Genomic DNA, 17763 nt, shown 5'->3' with positions numbered 1-17763 from the left:
TCAGCTGACATTTCATTGTAGGAGTTTCCTACAAATTGAATTGAATGTAAGGTCCAGCATTGTTTCACTTTAGTAATTATTCATTCCTATCAATCTTTTCGACCCACAAAAGCTTGTTGCTGCTTGAGTCAGATTTAAGGTTTAAACCCCAGCTTTAGAAAATAATAGCATATCAAGACAGGCGGATCTCATCCGACACAATTAGCAAAATGAAACGTATGAGGAGAGTCAAGAGCTTTCTCAGTGAGAATGCAGATGTAGGGAGACTGGAAGAATCCCAGTTTCCGGTCCACAAGCCTATAAATGACAGGTTTAGGAACCACTCTCTGCTGTCACTGCCTCTTAATAGTTTGCGAGTAGTGTTAAATTTACATCAATAATATGTATATTTGAGTCTGTACGGCTGAAAAAACATCATTGCTATTATACTGCACATCATTTACTACATAATCAGACAGGAGGTAGTTGCCTTGAAAATATTGGACCACCTCATCAGATGTGCTTCTGGTGCTGGAATAATTGGTGTACTCAGTTTGCATCCTTGGGAGTGAGGGTACACACACGGTTTCTACAAGACTGGACAGCTCTGTAAAGATGATTTCATATTTGAGGGATAACTGTCTCTTTAAAGCCATCAAAGCTTTGCAAGAGTCTCTACAAACACCCCCAAGCTCCACGTTCTCATCAAGCTGTTCTTAATCCAGACAATCTCCAGCCAGTTCCCATTAATCTGCTGTCATTTATTTTATGCCATATTCAATGAATGGCCACAGCCAGTAAAAGAGGGCCACCGGATTAGGTGAGATTAGATTAGACTACACCTCTTTGTATAAATGTGCATGATGCTGCCATGTCTGACTGCATTTGGAGCGTTTTGGATTAGTGCCCTTCAGTAGATCACTAACGCTGCATTAGCGAAAGTCTATAGCTTTTAACACGGACCGGTTGACCAGATGTGCTGGTGGAACAGGTGGGTCGGCAAGTGCAGTGAAAATGTGTAAACTACAAAAGATAATCTATGCGAGGAAACGTCAACGCCAATTTTTAATTAAGGACACTTTACTGAACCCACAAAGTGGCCACAGAGAGGAGGGCGGGAATTCACCCCTTCCCACTGTTGTATTGTTTTTTTACATGACAAAGCAATATATAAATAATTAGAATTTGTAAAGTACTCAGCAGCAGGATGCTGCTTGAAAATTGGATGAGAAAACCCAATTACAGACTAATGGGAAGTATTTTTAATTACTAAAATGTGGCAGCTTAAATTAAGCGCAAGTTTTGCTGCATCATTTCACTGTCGTTTTTTTTTTTTTTGCCATCTAAGGAAACATCAGCAGCTTTGTTTTCTCATCAGATGGATCATTATTCAACGGGACAACGAGTCTGCTCTGAGTAACGTCTGTGCTGCAGACCTGAAAAGGTACCATGATTAAATTAACTGGCTCTGCTCATGTGCAGACTGGTGAAGTACACCACGTTCTAAACTGCAACAGAGGGAGAGAGAGAGGGCGAGAGAGAGCTGGGGCAGCAGTGCTGGCAGCACTTAGAGATGGAGTCTTACTCAGCACTGATCATTAATTCATGACATGCATTTCTCACAGAACCTCAAATCAGAAACCTCAGTCTCACCTCGCTGAGAAAAGCGTCACAGTGATCAAGGTTTTCTTTATGTTTGCATCAAGTTCATGTCGACCACATTCAGTTTTGACATCGTACGCGTTCAGAGATATATTTAGTGCAGATTGTCCTATTTTATATATTTGTCTCTGTTGAGTTTGCTTTCTTTTCTCTTAGTCAACAGTTATTTAACAGCCTTCCACTTTTACATCATCGTCAGTCTGTAAGATGGGTGGATGGAGACTGCCCCACTCCTGTATGTAGATGGTCATAATTAACATGTTTTAGTGGCAACACTCTTTAAAATTATGTCTTTGCAGTGAAAAAAGGATTTAATTATGCTTAGTCTACTTCTAAACCTATCAGCTCTTTCAACAAGCGGCGGGCATGTTCGAATACAGGCAGAGAGCAAGTGTTGTTCTCTGTAATGTGATGGTTCCCAGTAAAATAAATTCAATCAGCAGGTTTGGAGAAACAAGAACCAGTGATAAGATAGTGTGCATGACAGCTAAAATGCAGATTACAATCACATTACTTTGCACCTCTGGCTTCACCACCAAGCCGGAAGCTCACAAAACAAGTATTTTTCACTGCACCAACAAACTATTAACAGAAATAGCTGAAACCACCAGCACAAGATGCTGGTGCTGATCAACATCGTCTATTTTCAGTGATAAAAAACTGGTGGAGTGAACAGGAGGTCGGGCCTTGAGGTCATGGTTGTCACAGATGTTTGGTAAGAAATGCTCAGTTACAATTATTTAAATTCTCAATGTTTAGACAAGATAATGACATTACCCTGGTGATGTAATCACCTTTGAGAAACTTGACAGGTGAAGCCTCAATGTTCTTTGAATGAAATAATGACCTTCTTGAAACACTATCAAGTGAACATGTAGGTTTTTTTCAACTTTCTTTTAACCTTCTGCTACCCCCCCCCCCCATATTTCCTTCATCCACCCCCACCCTCCACCCTACCCCCAGCTGTGTGCCATCCACTCTGTCTCTTTGTTGGGCACTTTGCCCCTTAATGGATCAAGTCAGTTTGCAGAATTGCCACCTCTTGTCTCTATCGAGGCCAAGAGTGTGCACGCGTGTGCATCACCGCTGTGCACAGTTGCTCGGAGCCACATGTGAGAGGACAGACCAGCATCTGTGCATCTGACTGACTGTTTATGCACTGTTCCAGATAGACAGGATATAACAATTTAAGGGAATAAAGCCTTCCATTATTGAATTTGATCAGTTTCATAATTTCAAGGTCACAGTTTGTGACAATGTGCTGATGCAACATTAAAAAAAACGTAGAAGTCGAACAGTGTTAATATCTAAATAAATGAACGTGATTCCTGATTTAATGACAAACTCTGACCGATACAGAGTTCTCCATCAGCTGCTGTTGACTCTCCCACAATTGTTCAGACACATGTGTAGTCTTTAGCCTGCACTTTGTGCACACTGTCATCTGTTATGGACACGTTTATCTGCAAATAAAGTGGATGTTTTGTGCAAATCGCCTGAATGTGACGGTAGAAAATCAAGCCCCTGCTAATTCCTCACTGAGTGAACATTTCGTGCACACCGTCAGCTGTTTGAGGCATCTATTTTAGTTTGAAAGGAGAGGCACAGCCCATAAAATCAAGCCTGAGTCACTTGTCAAAATACAGAGTAACATTTTCTGGATAAGCAGAGATGGTCGGCTTTCTGAGTGTTGGTGCTGGAGGGGCTGGAGACTCCTGTCACTGCTGTCTCGCTCAGGGAAGATAAAAGTACTAATGGACTGGGCTTCCTCTAATGGCGTGTGCATGTGTGTGTGTGCGTGTAGGTGTGTGCGTTTGTGTGTGTGTGCGCACGCTAACAAAGCTGCATTCAAACTGTCCCTTATTCATGGCAGCTGTCTATTCAAGCCTATTTTTTCTATTTCCAGCCCCTTCATTCTTTCTCAAACATGCGGGTTCTGTTCACATGTTCTTTTTCCAGGCCGCACCAGACCTTTGGATTTCCCTGCAGTTGAGCTGACATAAGGTTTTTATAGTTCATGTAAAATTGTATAATCACGGATACTGATTATAAACCACTTGGAGAAATGGGATTACTTGTTTTGTTGTGTATCCATCCTGTTTCTCAGCTGTGTGGTATATACAACTAATAAAACAAAATATTTTAATACGTGAAAGTCCACATATTTGGTAAGTAATTAATACATATTTTGGTTCGCTTTACAATATGAAACCCTCTACTTAGAGTTTTTAATCGGTATCACATATGAATATGTACATAGAATAGATTACCATACTATTGTGCAGCCCTTCCGTCTGTTATATAGCGTCCTCTTCTGGCAGTAATACTGAAACACCACATTTGCCTCAACTATTGAGATTTTTCTTTGTTAAAAAATCACAAAAAAAAACCTTCTGATTTTCAATAACACTTTTGTATATAAATCACTGTAATTTACTAGTAATCTGATTGCTGAAATAAAAACATGAAAATGCATCGTGATGAGATAATACTTTATCATATGACTATATATCATACTAATAAGAAACCCAACATAAATTAATTATATAGACGTCCAGCAGATTAAATTGCTCTATATTTCCAACCTTAAATAAATTCAGGCAGGTCAAGAAGTGACAAAACTGTAACTGTTGCAATTTCTTTTAGAGCACACTTGAGGACAGGTTGCTTCCTCATGGGAAACACTTCTCAGACCACTCTCTGCTGACAAAACATCATTATGGGAAAGTTAAAATTCATTTTACGGGGGTGTCCAGATACAGTCCTTGAGAGCTCAATCAAGCCAGGTTTTCTTTTTTTTTTAGGTAGACAACGCGTTTGCCTGAGAATCCACTTTCTTTGGTGAAAGCATATTCTTCCTGGTAGTATAGAATACTGGATCACAGTCCTCCAGGTCTAGGTCTGGACACTTTTAAGGTTTATGTTTAAAGTCGATCTAAATGATCATTTAGCTCTGAACAGTCAATGGGAAGTGCTCACTCTGTATTCATAGTAAAAATGCTATATTTCCTAAATAATGATTTTTATTAGGATTTTGTGGGCTTGTCCGTGTTTTTACTATTTACACCAAAAACATGAAGAGGTTTGGACTAGAAATTATTTTTAAACTTGAAACAATGATGTTTTTGACATTTATTGAGGACTGGTTAGCAGGACAGCCAAAGATGATTTGACTGAATTAAATTGACCAAGAGGTTAAATAGATTGCATAATGAGATGTTTCCATTGTCTTTTTTTTAAGGTTCTGGTTGCTGGGTTGGGCTGACACATCAGAAACATCATCGACTGGTGGCAGTGTGGCCAAAAAGGCCTTTTAACTCCCATCTCCTAAATACTGTCTGGGAGAAAAGTCTCAACACACCGTTTATGTTTAAAGTCAAATAACACAACTGTTCCGAGGAATCCATGACTTAAAAACAGTCCATTGTGCAACTATTATCTCCTGACTTTAGGTTTGATTGGAAGCTTAAATAAAGGTGGATCAATCATGTTAGTTGTTAATCCTAAAAGTTGACTAGTAATATTAGGCTATAGGAAAAAAGTAGAATATACTCTGACTGCAAGCGCATATAATTTACATTTGGGCATGAGCAGTTTTGTCATTTACAAAAAAAATATATTTGTGTGTTTAAAGGTCGTTATAAGAATGATGTATGTACCTATTAATTCGATTTCCCGACATCGCATTATCGAGTGCGCGTGATCGTCGGGAAACGTGACGCTGAGTGTCGCGCGATGGTTCGAACTCGTCAGGGACCAATAACGACGCAGAACGGATGTGGATATATTAGGAAACAGTGCGGAATTTAGTTGGTTTTTCCAGTCGCCATTCGCTTTCATTGGTTTACGGAAGTCACTGACACCGACATGTCCAATTACCGACCTGCGAGAGGATTGTGGGACTCGTAGTTCGACATCACGCAATAATATTCGCCAAGTAAACGGATCCAGTTTCCCACAATGCAATGCAAAACTTGACTGCGTGTATGCGAGTGGTGGAGAGGGGGAGAGAGATATTTAGGAATTTGTCTGCGGTCTGGAAGCTGCCGTGATAAGAATTAATGGTAAGTCCAAAAACTGAGCTCATGTTGACAGTGGACTCATTAACTTCAAAAACATACAGAGCACATTCGTTGATTGTCTGCGGAGTTTGCGAACAACCTGGTAAAGCCTGAGCTAACTTGAGCTAATAAACACGCTGTTGTGGCTAGTAAGCGCTTGCTAATGATCACAGATTTGTCCACGGGTTCCATGCTGATTTTAACCGGCTCCTGGAGCTGCAGTTGAAAAATGTCGACACGCGTACAAGTGTTAGACGCATACATTTGACATTTTGGAGTATCTAGCATGCTAGCTTGCTGGCTGCCAGTCTTTAACTTTGGTCCGTCGTGACTGCACCGCCCCCCTTTTCTTTACGGAAATAGTGATAGAAAACAGTGACGCTGGTTGGACTGGATTAGAGATTCTGCAGACTCCCGTTACCATATGAACGGACAACCCGCATATTTTCCTGCGTAGATCACCCTCTGGGTCTCCGGGTCAGTCCTTTCTGGTTGTAAATTCTCTCTCCTTTGTCTCTCCCCTCTCTGGACACCATTCTTTCACACTGGTTGGGGATTTGCTGATACATTTGCAGATTTTCCGCCCCCCCTCAAAAAAAGAATTGTTCGCGTCAGTCAGATGCTTTGAGATAACCATAGGAGATTAGAATTAATGATTCACTTGGATAAGGAGTCCATAGATGGTATGTATACCTGGAAATGTGAATACAATTCTTATTAGAGCTGTGTTCAGAGTTTAGGGGCCAAACTCAGTTGCAACAGTTTGGTTAAACTTCCTGTATTGAGCCACTGATGTGATCTGTAGTTGTTGGGTAAAGGGCAGACTTAAACAATAACTTTACTGTTGTGTTCTCTCTCGTTGTGTTGTCTGTGTTAAGGATATTTAATCTGCACTGTTGATTTTGAACACTAGAGGTTCAGATCTCGATAATAAATTGACTTCAGAGTTTAACCGTAATTCTACCTAGTTATAGTGTTCTCACTGCTAGTGACCATGAAAATATGAACATTTTCCATGTCTCCCCGCAGGCCTGGTGTTTTAGCCAGCTGTCAGTGTATTTTTGTGCCCTTCTGTCTAGAAGACTTGGGTAAGAATACTGTAAAAGAGCAGCAGCGGCCACACCAAAATCCCACTTAAAGCCTGGCAGTGGGGTGAGTGTTTAATAGTTATAAATCCTCACATATAGCATGCTGTATTTAACCTTTTATGAGTCAAAGTGATGCTTTCGATGACCTTATTTTCATATTACACTGACTCTCTGTCATCTGTTGGTCAGTTCTGCAGAGCAAAATGGAGGCCACCTTTGGCCCAACCTTCTCGGCTGTAGCTTCTGGAAGTAAAGGTAATAACCAGGAATTCTTTACTTCTACTTTCCTACATTATGTTTCGATTGCTGAATCGCTCCTGGGAATTGTAATGTTTTAGCAGGATTTTTCACATATTTCTAACAGAAGGATCCACCACCTACAAGACACACAGAAGAACCCCCTCATCTTCCAGCACTCTGACCTACTCCCCCCGCGATGACGATGATGGAATGGTACGATCCCAGGGAAGCATCCTTTGACACTTTGCATTGAATTTATTGGTGGATGTGACTGCTTGAGACTTGTTCATTGATCCCCAATGTTCCCCCCAGCCTCCCATTGGTACTCCTCGGAGGTCAGATTCGGCCATCTCGGTCCGCTCTCTCCATTCCGAGTCCAACATTTCTCTGCGTTCGACCTTCTCTTTGCACGAGGAGGAGGAAGACACGGTGTGACACCCGGCACTAACGCATCACACACAGCACCTACAAGGACACATTCTCAGTTTTTAGATGCGACTACTTGTTTGTGTTTGTCTGCAGGAGCCCCAGGTTTTTGCTGAGCAGCCCTCAGTAAAACTGTGCTGCCAGTTGTGCTGTAATGTGTTCAAGGATCCTGTTATCACCACGTGCGGGGTGAGTTTTCAGTGTTCGTATTTAGTTTTTGTCTATTCACCAGCTTGTTTTCTAACAGACAGGGAAGATTTTGAGACAAGCAGCAATTCACAATACAGAAGATAATTTTTAAAAACAAATTGGCAGGATAGGACCCATTAGGCTAATTACAAAATGTTTGGTGAATGTTCTCCCTATGAAAAACACTGCTAGACCTTGACAGGCAGTAAAACAGGGGAGGTACTCTCTGTATCATCAGTGCATTGATAAAACATGGTGTAAAGTATGTAATTGTGCTTGTTGTGTGCTTTTTGCAGCATACTTTCTGCAGACGATGTGCCTTGACTTCAGGTGAGGATTAAATGTGTTACCTTGTCTGCCAGGCTTTTATCATTACTTTTATTTGTTGAACAGACAATATTCTGATAAGTTTACATGTGGTTGGTTATGAGGTGTTTTTGGCTGTAGTTTTTTAAACTGATCATTGTTACTTTCACAGATAAGTGCCCAGTGGATGCAGCTAAGCTAACTGTTGTGGTGAACAACATTGCAGTAGCTGAGCAGATTGGAGAGCTCTTTATCCACTGTAAATATGGCTGCACAGCCACGGCTGCCGGTGCGGCAGCTGTGGCCTCAGCCGCCACCTCCACGGTTGCTGGGAAACCTGGAGCATATGAGGTGGACCCACTTGGCTGCCCCTTCACCATCAAATTGTCCACACGCAAGTAGGTTCCTCAGACTCATGGATGATGTAGTTCATCAGCTCCACATTTATAGTTTTGCCCTCCTCTATTGTTCATCTACAGAGAGCATGAAGCCAGTTGTGACTACAGGCCAGTACGCTGCCCCAACAACCCCTCCTGCCCCCCACTGCTCACCATGAACCTGGAAGCTCACCTGAAAGAATGTGAGCACATCAAGTGTCCACACTCTAAATACGGGTGAGTTTGTGCAGATGGCAAAGACCAATCTTTGTCTGTCATTTTATATCTTATTTTAATTTACTGTCGTGAAGGCGGCCACTTTCGGCAGCTCTAACTTCCTTTCTCTTCATTATAGCTGTACTTTCATCGGAAACCAGGACACTTATGAAACCCATTTGGAGGTGTGTAAGTTTGAGGGTTTGAAGGAGTTTCTGCAGCAGACTGATGACAGGTATGCAGCACCCAAGTCTGAAATGTTATTTATTTTTTACTGTTTTAAAATGGGACTTTATTGTTTTGGGTTGAATACATTTATCCACATTAATCCTCTGAGTTGCTGTCTTTTTAGAAACACCTTGAAGAACAAAAACAATGTATTTAAATGAGGCTTCCAAATGATTTTACTTTGGAACTTTGATCTGCTTCAGGTTCCATGAGATGCAGCTGACTTTGGCCCAGAAGGACCAGGACATCGGTTTCCTGCGCTCCATGTTGGGCAAGTTATCTGAGAAGCTGGATCAGCTGGAGAAGAACCTGGAGCTGAAATTTGGTAAGGTCAAGACGTCAGAGGTCATTATCAAACAAACAAATGCTGTTTAATTTCTTACACTTGAACGTTTTACTTTCTCTGGAAAATCTATAGAGGGAACTCATTTGTATTCATCATATAAGACAGCTTTATTTACCTCATCTTGAGCATGTTTTCCAAACCGTCTGTAAGAATTTATTTTATTTTTTTAGATATGCTGGATGAGAACCAGAGTAAACTGAGTGAGGACCTAATGGAATTCCGCAGAGATGCATCCATGCTTAATGTAAGTTTATGTTCAAATGTGGAGCCAAACCTCAGACATCAGTGTAGGTGCACACGTGGAGTTTTTATTTAAATTCATCTCATACGTCCATGCACAAAACCTTTTTTCTCTGCTTCTGCAGGATGAGTTGTCCCATATCAACGCCAGGCTGAACATGGGAATCTTGGGCTGTGAGTATCTACCCGTATGTCCTCCTGTCATCTAGTCTTCTTTTCTTTTAGCAACACTGAACATCAAGTTTAGAATGACTAATTCTGACAGCAGCTATTTGACTCTTCCCCCCATCCCCTTTAAATGTCCCTTCAAGCTTGTTTATACTCAACTGCTTACGTTTCTACTGAAGCCCCCCTGCTTATACTTGTCTATGCCTGTGTGTAGCATACGACCCACAGCAGATCTTCAAGTGTAAGGGGACATTTGTTGGCCACCAGGGTCCTGTTTGGTGCCTCTGTGTCTACTCCACTGGGGACCTGCTCTTCTCTGGGTCCTCAGATAAGACTATCAAAGTAACTTCAACACAAATCAGAAACCTTCTAGGGAATAGACCTAAATACTCCCAAACACAAATAAGTACTAAATTTCTCAAATTGTTTGTTTTTCCTCAGGTGTGGGACACCTGCACCACCTACAAATGTCAGAAAACTCTGGAAGGTCATGATGGCATCGTGTTGGCTTTGTGTATCCAGGGGTAAGCTGCAAATATACGCAATAACAATAGTTATAGTGTGTAATACAGCACTGCTCGTGTATCTAATCAGAACAAAACACTGATTTGTCTTCACAGAAACAAGCTGTACAGTGGATCTGCAGACTGCACCATCATTGTCAGTAACTTCCAGACTTTTACTCCTTCAAGCATAAACTTCTGTTCCTTGAAAGGCATTCATGTCTCGCTGCTCTGTCCTTCGTAAAGGTGTGGGACATCCAAACCCTGCAGAAAGTCAATACCATCCGTGCCCATGACAACCCAGTGTGCACACTGGTCTCATCCCACAACATGCTGTTCAGTGGCTCCCTGAAGGCCATCAAGGTGCTGTTATGGATGTGCTGTGTATCTCGTGTGTATCTGTGTTGCATTGTGTTTCTAATGCAGACAGCATTTTTTTACAGCTTAAAGATGAAACAATAATCAGCAAAAAACCCAAACTCACACCTTAGTTTAAAAAAACAACTTAAAGAGTGCCCATTTGTTCTTAAACACTCACTCTGCTGTATTCATCGCACATTTGACTCCTTTAAGAGGGTGTTGACGACTGCTGATCTGCTGCCTGACTTTAATTTGATATGTGGCTCTCTGGAGAGAGGAGAAGTGTTGCTGTCTCCTTGTTACCATGGATACATGTAAGAAAAGCAAAGTAAGAAGGAAGAAAAAAAGCTTATTGTGGGCCATACCGCACATGCTCTTATCCCTGCACAGGGACTTTCCTGCCTAATCCGACTCCACTCGTCTTGCTCTTACAGCCTAGTCACATCATAAACCTTTCCTCCAAAATGTGTGCGTTTTCCCACAACCTGACAGAATAAAAACACAGCGAAATCATTTATCATCATTTGTGACACGGCAATACCAAGTTTCTGAAAAGTTATATTCTCTCTGCCTGTCCTGAATTTATTTAGACTTAAAAAGGTTTTTTGTTGTTGTTTTTTTTAATCAGTTTGGATATATAATCTGGGTGTTCATGTGCATTTGTAGGTGTGGGACATTGTGGGTACAGAGCTGAAGCTGAAAAAGGAGCTTACTGGACTGAATCACTGGGTTCGAGCCCTGGTAGCCTCTCAGAACCACCTGTACAGTGGCTCCTACCAGACCATAAAGGTAAGTTGAAGCAGTTAACCCACTATTAAAGATACACGGTTTAAATTCATTTGATTGTTTTTCATTTATATTTGAAACAAGACAGGAGGTACCAACAGCACATTTGCAAGTGTATGTCTTCTTTGTGTCTGTCCTATAAGAACAATCAGTTGGTGGATATTTGTTTCTAGTCTTGGTCTGCAGCTTTTGTAATGTAAAGCTTTAAATAGGTGCGGACTGTTGGTCACTGTGCTGACGAAACAATGGTAGATAAAGTCAGGCTAAGGAATTGGACTGCTGCTGATTTAGCTGAGGCTATTTTTGGCATCAGTGATTGTGGGGGTGATGTATGTTGCTTTGAAGGTTTGTGTTGCTTCTTTGGTCCGCCTTCATATTATCAGTTACTTGATAATTCCATAAACGAGCAGTGTACTGTGGTTAAAACCAGAGCTGAGTCCAGTCTGAGCTAATCTCTTTATGACAGGTTAGTGGATTTTGGACCTTTTGGAGTTCACATCAGACATGAATTCACAACTGTTGTTTGTTGTTGTTGTTTTCTTTGCATTTGGCCAGATGTGCTAATATTTGGCAAATCTCTCACATTCATTTTAGCATCAGGACAACAAAATCAAAAGAGAACCTTTTCAGATGTGTAATGCTGACTGATGGGCATTTTGGAGGTGGAGGGAAATGAAACTCATGTGAGAACTGAGGAAAAAATAATAGTTGTGGTTGTGGGGATGATCACCAAACAGTTTTCTTAGTAAGTTTTTAGTAAACGACTGTCCCGCTGTGAGAGAGCCGGCCAGTGCGCGCTCTTTAGCTACTACGAGCATCAGCGTGAGCTCTGGGCCGTCACCCCCTGAACACGGCCTGGGTGTTAATTAGTTGGTTTAGTTGTAAGATTGTGGCCGTGGCTGTGAGACAGTGTGTGTAGCTTGTGTGCAGTGAAGGCCGTGTGTGCACTGGTGGGTCATTTGTGTCCTTGCTGGATAAAAGGCAACGTGTCCGTTTGATTGTCATCATTCACGGTTGCAAGTCCGGACGTTTGTGTGGTTCGATGTTGTGCCAGCCAAGGACGCTAATGAATACCTCAGGGACACTGCAGAGGGATGAAGAGGAGGGCTGGAAAAAGTGTTTGGAGAGTGAGAGCTGTCTGAAGAAAGGAGAGATGAAAAGAGATAAAATGCTCTGCAATCCTTTTCACGGAGCTACTGAAAAACAGCATTTGGTTCCTGGAGCGGTTTCAGATTTCCATCCAAAATGCTGCCAACTTTCAATGAAAAACATCCCGTCCAACAATTTGTTAATTGAATAGTGGCACAGAGGAATCACAGTGGAGAGAAAGAGACCAAACATGATTTTAGTTTATTTTAATACATTTAATAGGCTCAATTACTTGACTAAACTGTCTTCTTTCATTGAAATAAAATCAGTCTTTACATCAGTTATTTTTCTGGCTACTCCAGTCTTGTCTTGTTAGTGAGTAGTGCAGGAACATCCTTTAGTGAAGAACTGACTAGTGATACTGTATTTGCACGCAAACCATGAAGATGAGCCCTTGTTGGCTGGATCCATGCAGTCTCCTGACTGAGTCTCCGTCCTCAGATGTTTCCTTCCACGGTCAAATCATCAAATCACGTGATTGTGTTTGGATTCTCACGGCCCGTTTTAAACCTGCTACAATGAGTGATGATCAGTGAAATCCAATTCCAGAACTCTGACATAAATATCTGGGCCTGGGAGATGGCGAGCTGATTACTGAAGTAATCGTGCACCTCCTGACTGCATTCCTGCTCACCGTGTAATGCTCCCAGATCACAATGGTGATGATTCTGTTGCTATGGCGACAACACGCCTCTGCAACTTCTTTTCTCCATTGCTGAACATGTATTTGCCTTTATCCTTCCCAAAAATACTCCTAATCTCCAGCATTTGTGTATTCCCCCATTTTTATTTGTATTTTTTTTACCCAGAAACCCTTTCTCCCACATCCTCCTGTCTCACTCCTGCTTTGTGTGTTTATCAGATCTGGGACATCCGCTCTCTGGAGTGTGTTCACGTCCTGCAGACCAGTGGGGGCAGCGTCTACTCCATCGCTGTCACCAACCACCACATCGTCTGCGGCACTTATGAAAACCTCATCCATGTAAGGGAAATACCCACAAGCATCAGTATCAGTATTTCCTCTGCCGTTCCCTTCCTGTTGATTCTGCTCCTTTCAACCCTCAGTGATCTTTGTCAGTGATGTAATGGCCATGATGCGTTCGTGTGTTGTTATCAGGTGTGGGACATAGAGTCGAAAGAGCAGGTGCGGACTCTGACGGGTCACGTGGGAACCGTCTACGCCCTGGCTGTCATCTCCACTCCCGACCAGACGAAAGTGTTCAGCGCGTCGTACGATCGCTCGTTGAGGGTGAGTGTTTGCTGTTGTGAGGCTGCCGATAATGTTCTGTGTTTTTATCATTTACCTGAGATTTAGGAAAAACCTCAACATGTTTTCACCAAGATGAATTGGGAAAAACTCTCCCCCTACAACAGACTATTAATGAAAAAGTGCCGTAATTCCCAGCGTATAAGATGCACCAGTAATTACAGTTGGTAATAATCAGATTTTTACTTATTTAAGGTGGTGTCCGCAGGTGTCTAGCTCAGTACCACAGACAGCATTGAAGCAGAGATGAACGGGAACCCCTATTCACATATATTCCATAATAATAACTGGCCCATCTAGTTGAATTCTCCTCTTTGCTGGAATGCATCTGCGGAAGGTTTTGCCAGGCTTACTCGCAGCAGCTCTTGTTCCTTCTGTCACAGCCAGCTTGATCACATTGAACTTCAAAGCTGCATCAAATGAATTCCTTCCTTTATATTCCACGATGAGGGCGTGCGTTGTGTGTCTAAAGCGCCAAATTAAGGATCCGAATCATTTGATTGGCCCACTGTGTCCTGTTCTGTAATTTGTTCTCTTCCCTGTCTGATGTGTTTTGGTGGCATGACGCTCATGAGCGGGGGAAAACATAAATAAGCCGCACCGCTATACTTGCAGCAGGGCCTGATGCATGTAGCGACTTGTACCGGAAATTATGATGCTTTGTGGGGTAGGAGCTTAGAATAGATGGAATTTTCTATTCTGGGGAGAGCTGCTCGGTGGCACACCCACCGTTTTTAATTTAGCATTTGGTTGCAAACAGGAAGCGCTGACTCACTGGTGGGTAAATGAGAACCTACGTGTTAAGATGCTACTGCTGTCCTGTGCACCATCAACCACACAGATTATCAATTCTTCTTTTTAGCCACAGTAATTCCTGGTACTAATAGTTCCTGGAAATGTTGGTGAGAAAGGTTATTTGTGTTGCTAACGGTAACCTGAGGTCAAAGTCATATATGCTCTGTGTCTAAGTCACGTTGTGGCAATGGAAGAGGACTGATTTATGTCACCAGAGTGGATTCCATTCAGTGTTTCTATTTATTTGTCAGAAGTGTTGATATTTGGCTCTCCCACGTGTTTGTGTTGTGTAGGTGTGGAGCATGGACAACATGATCTGTACACAGACGCTGCTCAGGCATCAGGGGAGCGTGACGGCTCTGGCCGTCTCCAGAGGACGCCTCTTCTCCGGAGCTGTTGACAGCACCGTGAAGGTACAACACAACACGACTGTATCCTGCTTCCTCCTTCTGGACATGTTCAGGACTACTTCTTCTACTTTTGGATCTTCTGGAGCCCCCACAGCAAATTGAATCTCTCCATCTCCCCCCACCCTCTGCATCCTCTTCTCTCCCACCAACTAACCTCATGTCCTCTTTCTCCACATGCATAATTCTCCTCTAAGGTCTTGTATTAAAGGGATCTCCTCTCTGTGCTTCTCTCAGGTGTGGACGTGCTAAGACGGCATTTTGCTCCAATGGAATTAAGTCGGCTGTAAACATGCTACGACGGAAACCTTTCCATTTTTAAAAAAACTGTTATGTAACCGACACGCTTGCATCGGACAATTTTTGCTTGAACTCTTCAAACGCCTGGATCTGAGTTCCAGAGGCTCCACTCGGAGGTCAAATTCCTTGGAGATGTCGTCGCCAGTGTTTTATGTGGGGGGGGGAAACAAAAGAAAAGATACAAGCTGCCTTACAGTTGCACTGGCATCACTATAACCAGAGAAGGAAGAGGCCCAGATGGACCGGTTTCCATGGAGACACCTGCCATTTCGGAACCTGCTTATGGAGGAACGGTAGCAGACGTTAGCTCGAGCTCTCCGCATGTATCACTCCTCTTATATCAGAATATAGCAGAACAAAGACAGAAGCAAATATAGTAGTTTGTGCTCGGCTGTGGAGAAGCTGTGAAGGAGACGGTCCCTGATGCTCCGGACAGCTCCACGAGTCTGGTCGGGTTCGACCGTAGTCATACGTAGCTGTGGACACACACCTGCGTGTCACACACACACTGCTGTGGGCTCAGCTTCAACACTGTAGAGGTTGTGTTTATCGTTGCAGCATTTTTGCCCAAGCAACCAAACAAACGCTTCAATCACACATCGGGAATGGGAGCAGCTCCGGATTTCGGAGTGTGTTTTACTTGCTGTGGTGTGACAGCTGGCTGAGCCCAGCACTTGACTTTTTGGGATTCGCTCCGGGGTGTGTCTGACCCCCACCGGAGGTCTCGATACAGGAGGAATGGTTTCCCTACGTCGCTCACAAGGCTCCTCACATGCAGGCGTGACGCCCTCTCCAGTCACCAAACTGAAAGATTCCCAGGCGGAGCCAGACCGAGCGACAGGACGGTTGTGTAGCCGTGGGTCCAGTTGGAGTGAAGCCAGAAATAACAATTACCCACTAATAAGCTGCTGCATATTCACACAGACACACTAGTCACTACACACAGATCACTCTGGTTTTAATTTCACGCTGCTGGAGACGCTCCGGGAGGAAAATGCTGGACTTCCCTGGGACGCTGCAGAAGATCAGAAGCGTCTCATCTTAACATCCGTTAAAATGATCATATTAGACAGTGTGACGGTTCAACCAGAAACAGGTCTTTTAATAACTTCATTGTTGAGGCTCTTTGTGGTGCCAGAGTAGCGTTCAACTGTGTGTTGTCCCGATTACGAACCCAGCCAGAAAGAGTTCCCCAGGTCCACACTCGGAAGACCCAATGTCTTCCAGAGCGTGGCCTCGTGTGTTTCCACCGAGACGGTTCCCAGAAGAGACGGTTCCCCTCTGTGAGAGCTGCCTCCTCCACCACGTTCCCAGCCGATGGCGTTGCCATGAGAGGTCTGTGTTCAGAGCCCACCTTGCAGTTGTATAGTTGTGTAAATACCAGCTGTGTCTGGCTCACCCAGCGCACGTGACCTGGAGGGAGGAAGACACCACGTGCACATGTGTATCATGTCGTGAGTGCCATATCTATGGATGAGAAGTTTCCTCTCTGATTTCTCATCTAAACTTGCTAGAATGAAGCTAAGTAACCCCACATTAATACTGATTGTTGTTTTATGACCTTAACACTTGGTGGACTTAATTGTGTTGCAAACGTTCTGGTGTAATTAACGTCTAAACTCTAAACAGAAAAAGTGCCATTCAGCCGAAGGGGGGGAGGGGGGCATTGGTTATTGAAATGTTTTCAGGTTTATGCTTGAAATTGACACAAATGTGATCTCAATGCAGTACCGCTCTAGAACCAGAAGGGGGCTATGAGGTTATCGTCATCAAAAACATCCAATAATTAGCATGATTTAATGGTAATGGCTTAAATACTGCAGTGTTTGAGCCATTCTGGATTATGAAAATGATCTTAAATCCATTTTTTAAACCAAACTCCTGGTATTTCAAAACCCATATTGGGTTTTAAGTAATAAACGACCCAGTATGGGGGTGGGGGGGGGGCTAGTTTATATCTCGATTTCCAAACATGGACTCAGTTGTGTTTCTACGGTTGTTCAGATCTAGTTTGCCTTCATTTCAACACCGACCTGCCCACGCCGCCCCACACTGAGAGGGGAAGAGATGAAGTGTCTTCACTCACATGTTCAGTGATTATATATATATTTTTTTGTATCCTTGTATAATCATGTAAGCCTGAGTTTGATCGTTGATCAATAAAGCTGTTGTACACTTTACGAGCCCACGATGTGATTTAGCACAACAGTGAAACTTTGTCTGCACCTACACATTAAAATGAAATGGAATAACACAACATGTGTTGTTTTAAAATCCTCAGGGGTTCCGGATATAGCTGAAAGTGCTGGTGTTTAATATTGATATGATAGAGATCAATATTTGATTTCATTTCTACATAAATGAAATGAAATGTGACGTGTTCTTTTTCCAGCACCTTATGAGCATTGTGTTTGTTTTTTCCGGGGGATGAGAGGGGGGGATTTCCCGCTAATATGCAGTTTTATTGAGATAAAGACACAGTATGTGCTGGTGTGAGTGACGCAGCCAGAGGAGGAAACGCGGGTCGAGTGCTGCCCCCTGGTGGAGCAGCAGGAAATATCGGCGCTTGTACACAGGCTGCGTCCCCAAGAGCTGGTATGAAACATTTTATTCAGTGCAGATGGCTCGGTGATCCACTCACTGCAGCCACGCACGCGCACAGCAGTCAGG

The 17763-nt window shown here is 42.9% G+C and overlaps 1 protein-coding gene across 2 annotated transcripts; it reads left to right on the top strand.

Annotated features, from left to right (window-relative positions):
• The first annotated feature begins 5518 nt into the window (after positions 1 to 5518).
• Positions 5519 to 17273, top strand: traf7 (TNF receptor-associated factor 7). 2 transcript variants are annotated; one of them, XM_057015785.1, is made up of 22 exons: positions 5519 to 5705; positions 6732 to 6854; positions 6980 to 7045; positions 7155 to 7243; positions 7343 to 7459; positions 7553 to 7645; positions 7942 to 7975; positions 8124 to 8349; positions 8431 to 8565; positions 8684 to 8779; positions 8976 to 9097; positions 9289 to 9362; positions 9484 to 9532; positions 9741 to 9868; positions 9968 to 10050; positions 10147 to 10186; positions 10276 to 10392; positions 11056 to 11178; positions 13187 to 13306; positions 13442 to 13573; positions 14680 to 14799; positions 15031 to 17273. In XM_057015785.1, the coding sequence occupies exons 3-22, from the start codon at positions 6994 to 6996 to the stop codon at positions 15043 to 15045; spliced, it is 1965 nt and encodes a 654-aa protein (XP_056871765.1). In that variant the 5' UTR covers positions 5519 to 5705; positions 6732 to 6854; positions 6980 to 6993; the 3' UTR covers positions 15046 to 17273. The 2 variants fall into 2 exon arrangements, with proteins under 2 accessions (XP_056871765.1, XP_056871766.1); XM_057015786.1 differs by lacking the exon at positions 5519 to 5705 and adding an exon at positions 5778 to 6179.
• Positions 17274 to 17763: the final 490 nt, after the last annotated feature.

This window comes from Takifugu flavidus, chromosome 18 (assembly GCF_003711565.1).
Source record: "Takifugu flavidus isolate HTHZ2018 chromosome 18, ASM371156v2, whole genome shotgun sequence".
NCBI lineage: Eukaryota > Metazoa > Chordata > Actinopteri > Tetraodontiformes > Tetraodontidae > Takifugu > Takifugu flavidus.
Note: the sequence above shows the minus strand (reverse complement) of the source record. Positions and strands in the feature narration are given on the sequence as shown.

Excerpts from the sequence above, each read along its gene's own strand:
- traf7 (XM_057015785.1), top strand. The coding sequence starts at position 6,994 with ATGGAGGCCACCTTTGGCCCAACCTTCTCGGCTGTAGCTTCTGGAAGT. Across the intron at positions 10,187-10,275 it reads CTGCAGACTGCACCATCATT|GTGTGGGACATCCAAACCCT; the intron begins GTCAGTAACTTC and ends TCCTTCGTAAAG. Across the intron at positions 13,574-14,679 it reads CGTACGATCGCTCGTTGAGG|GTGTGGAGCATGGACAACAT; the intron begins GTGAGTGTTTGC and ends TGTGTTGTGTAG.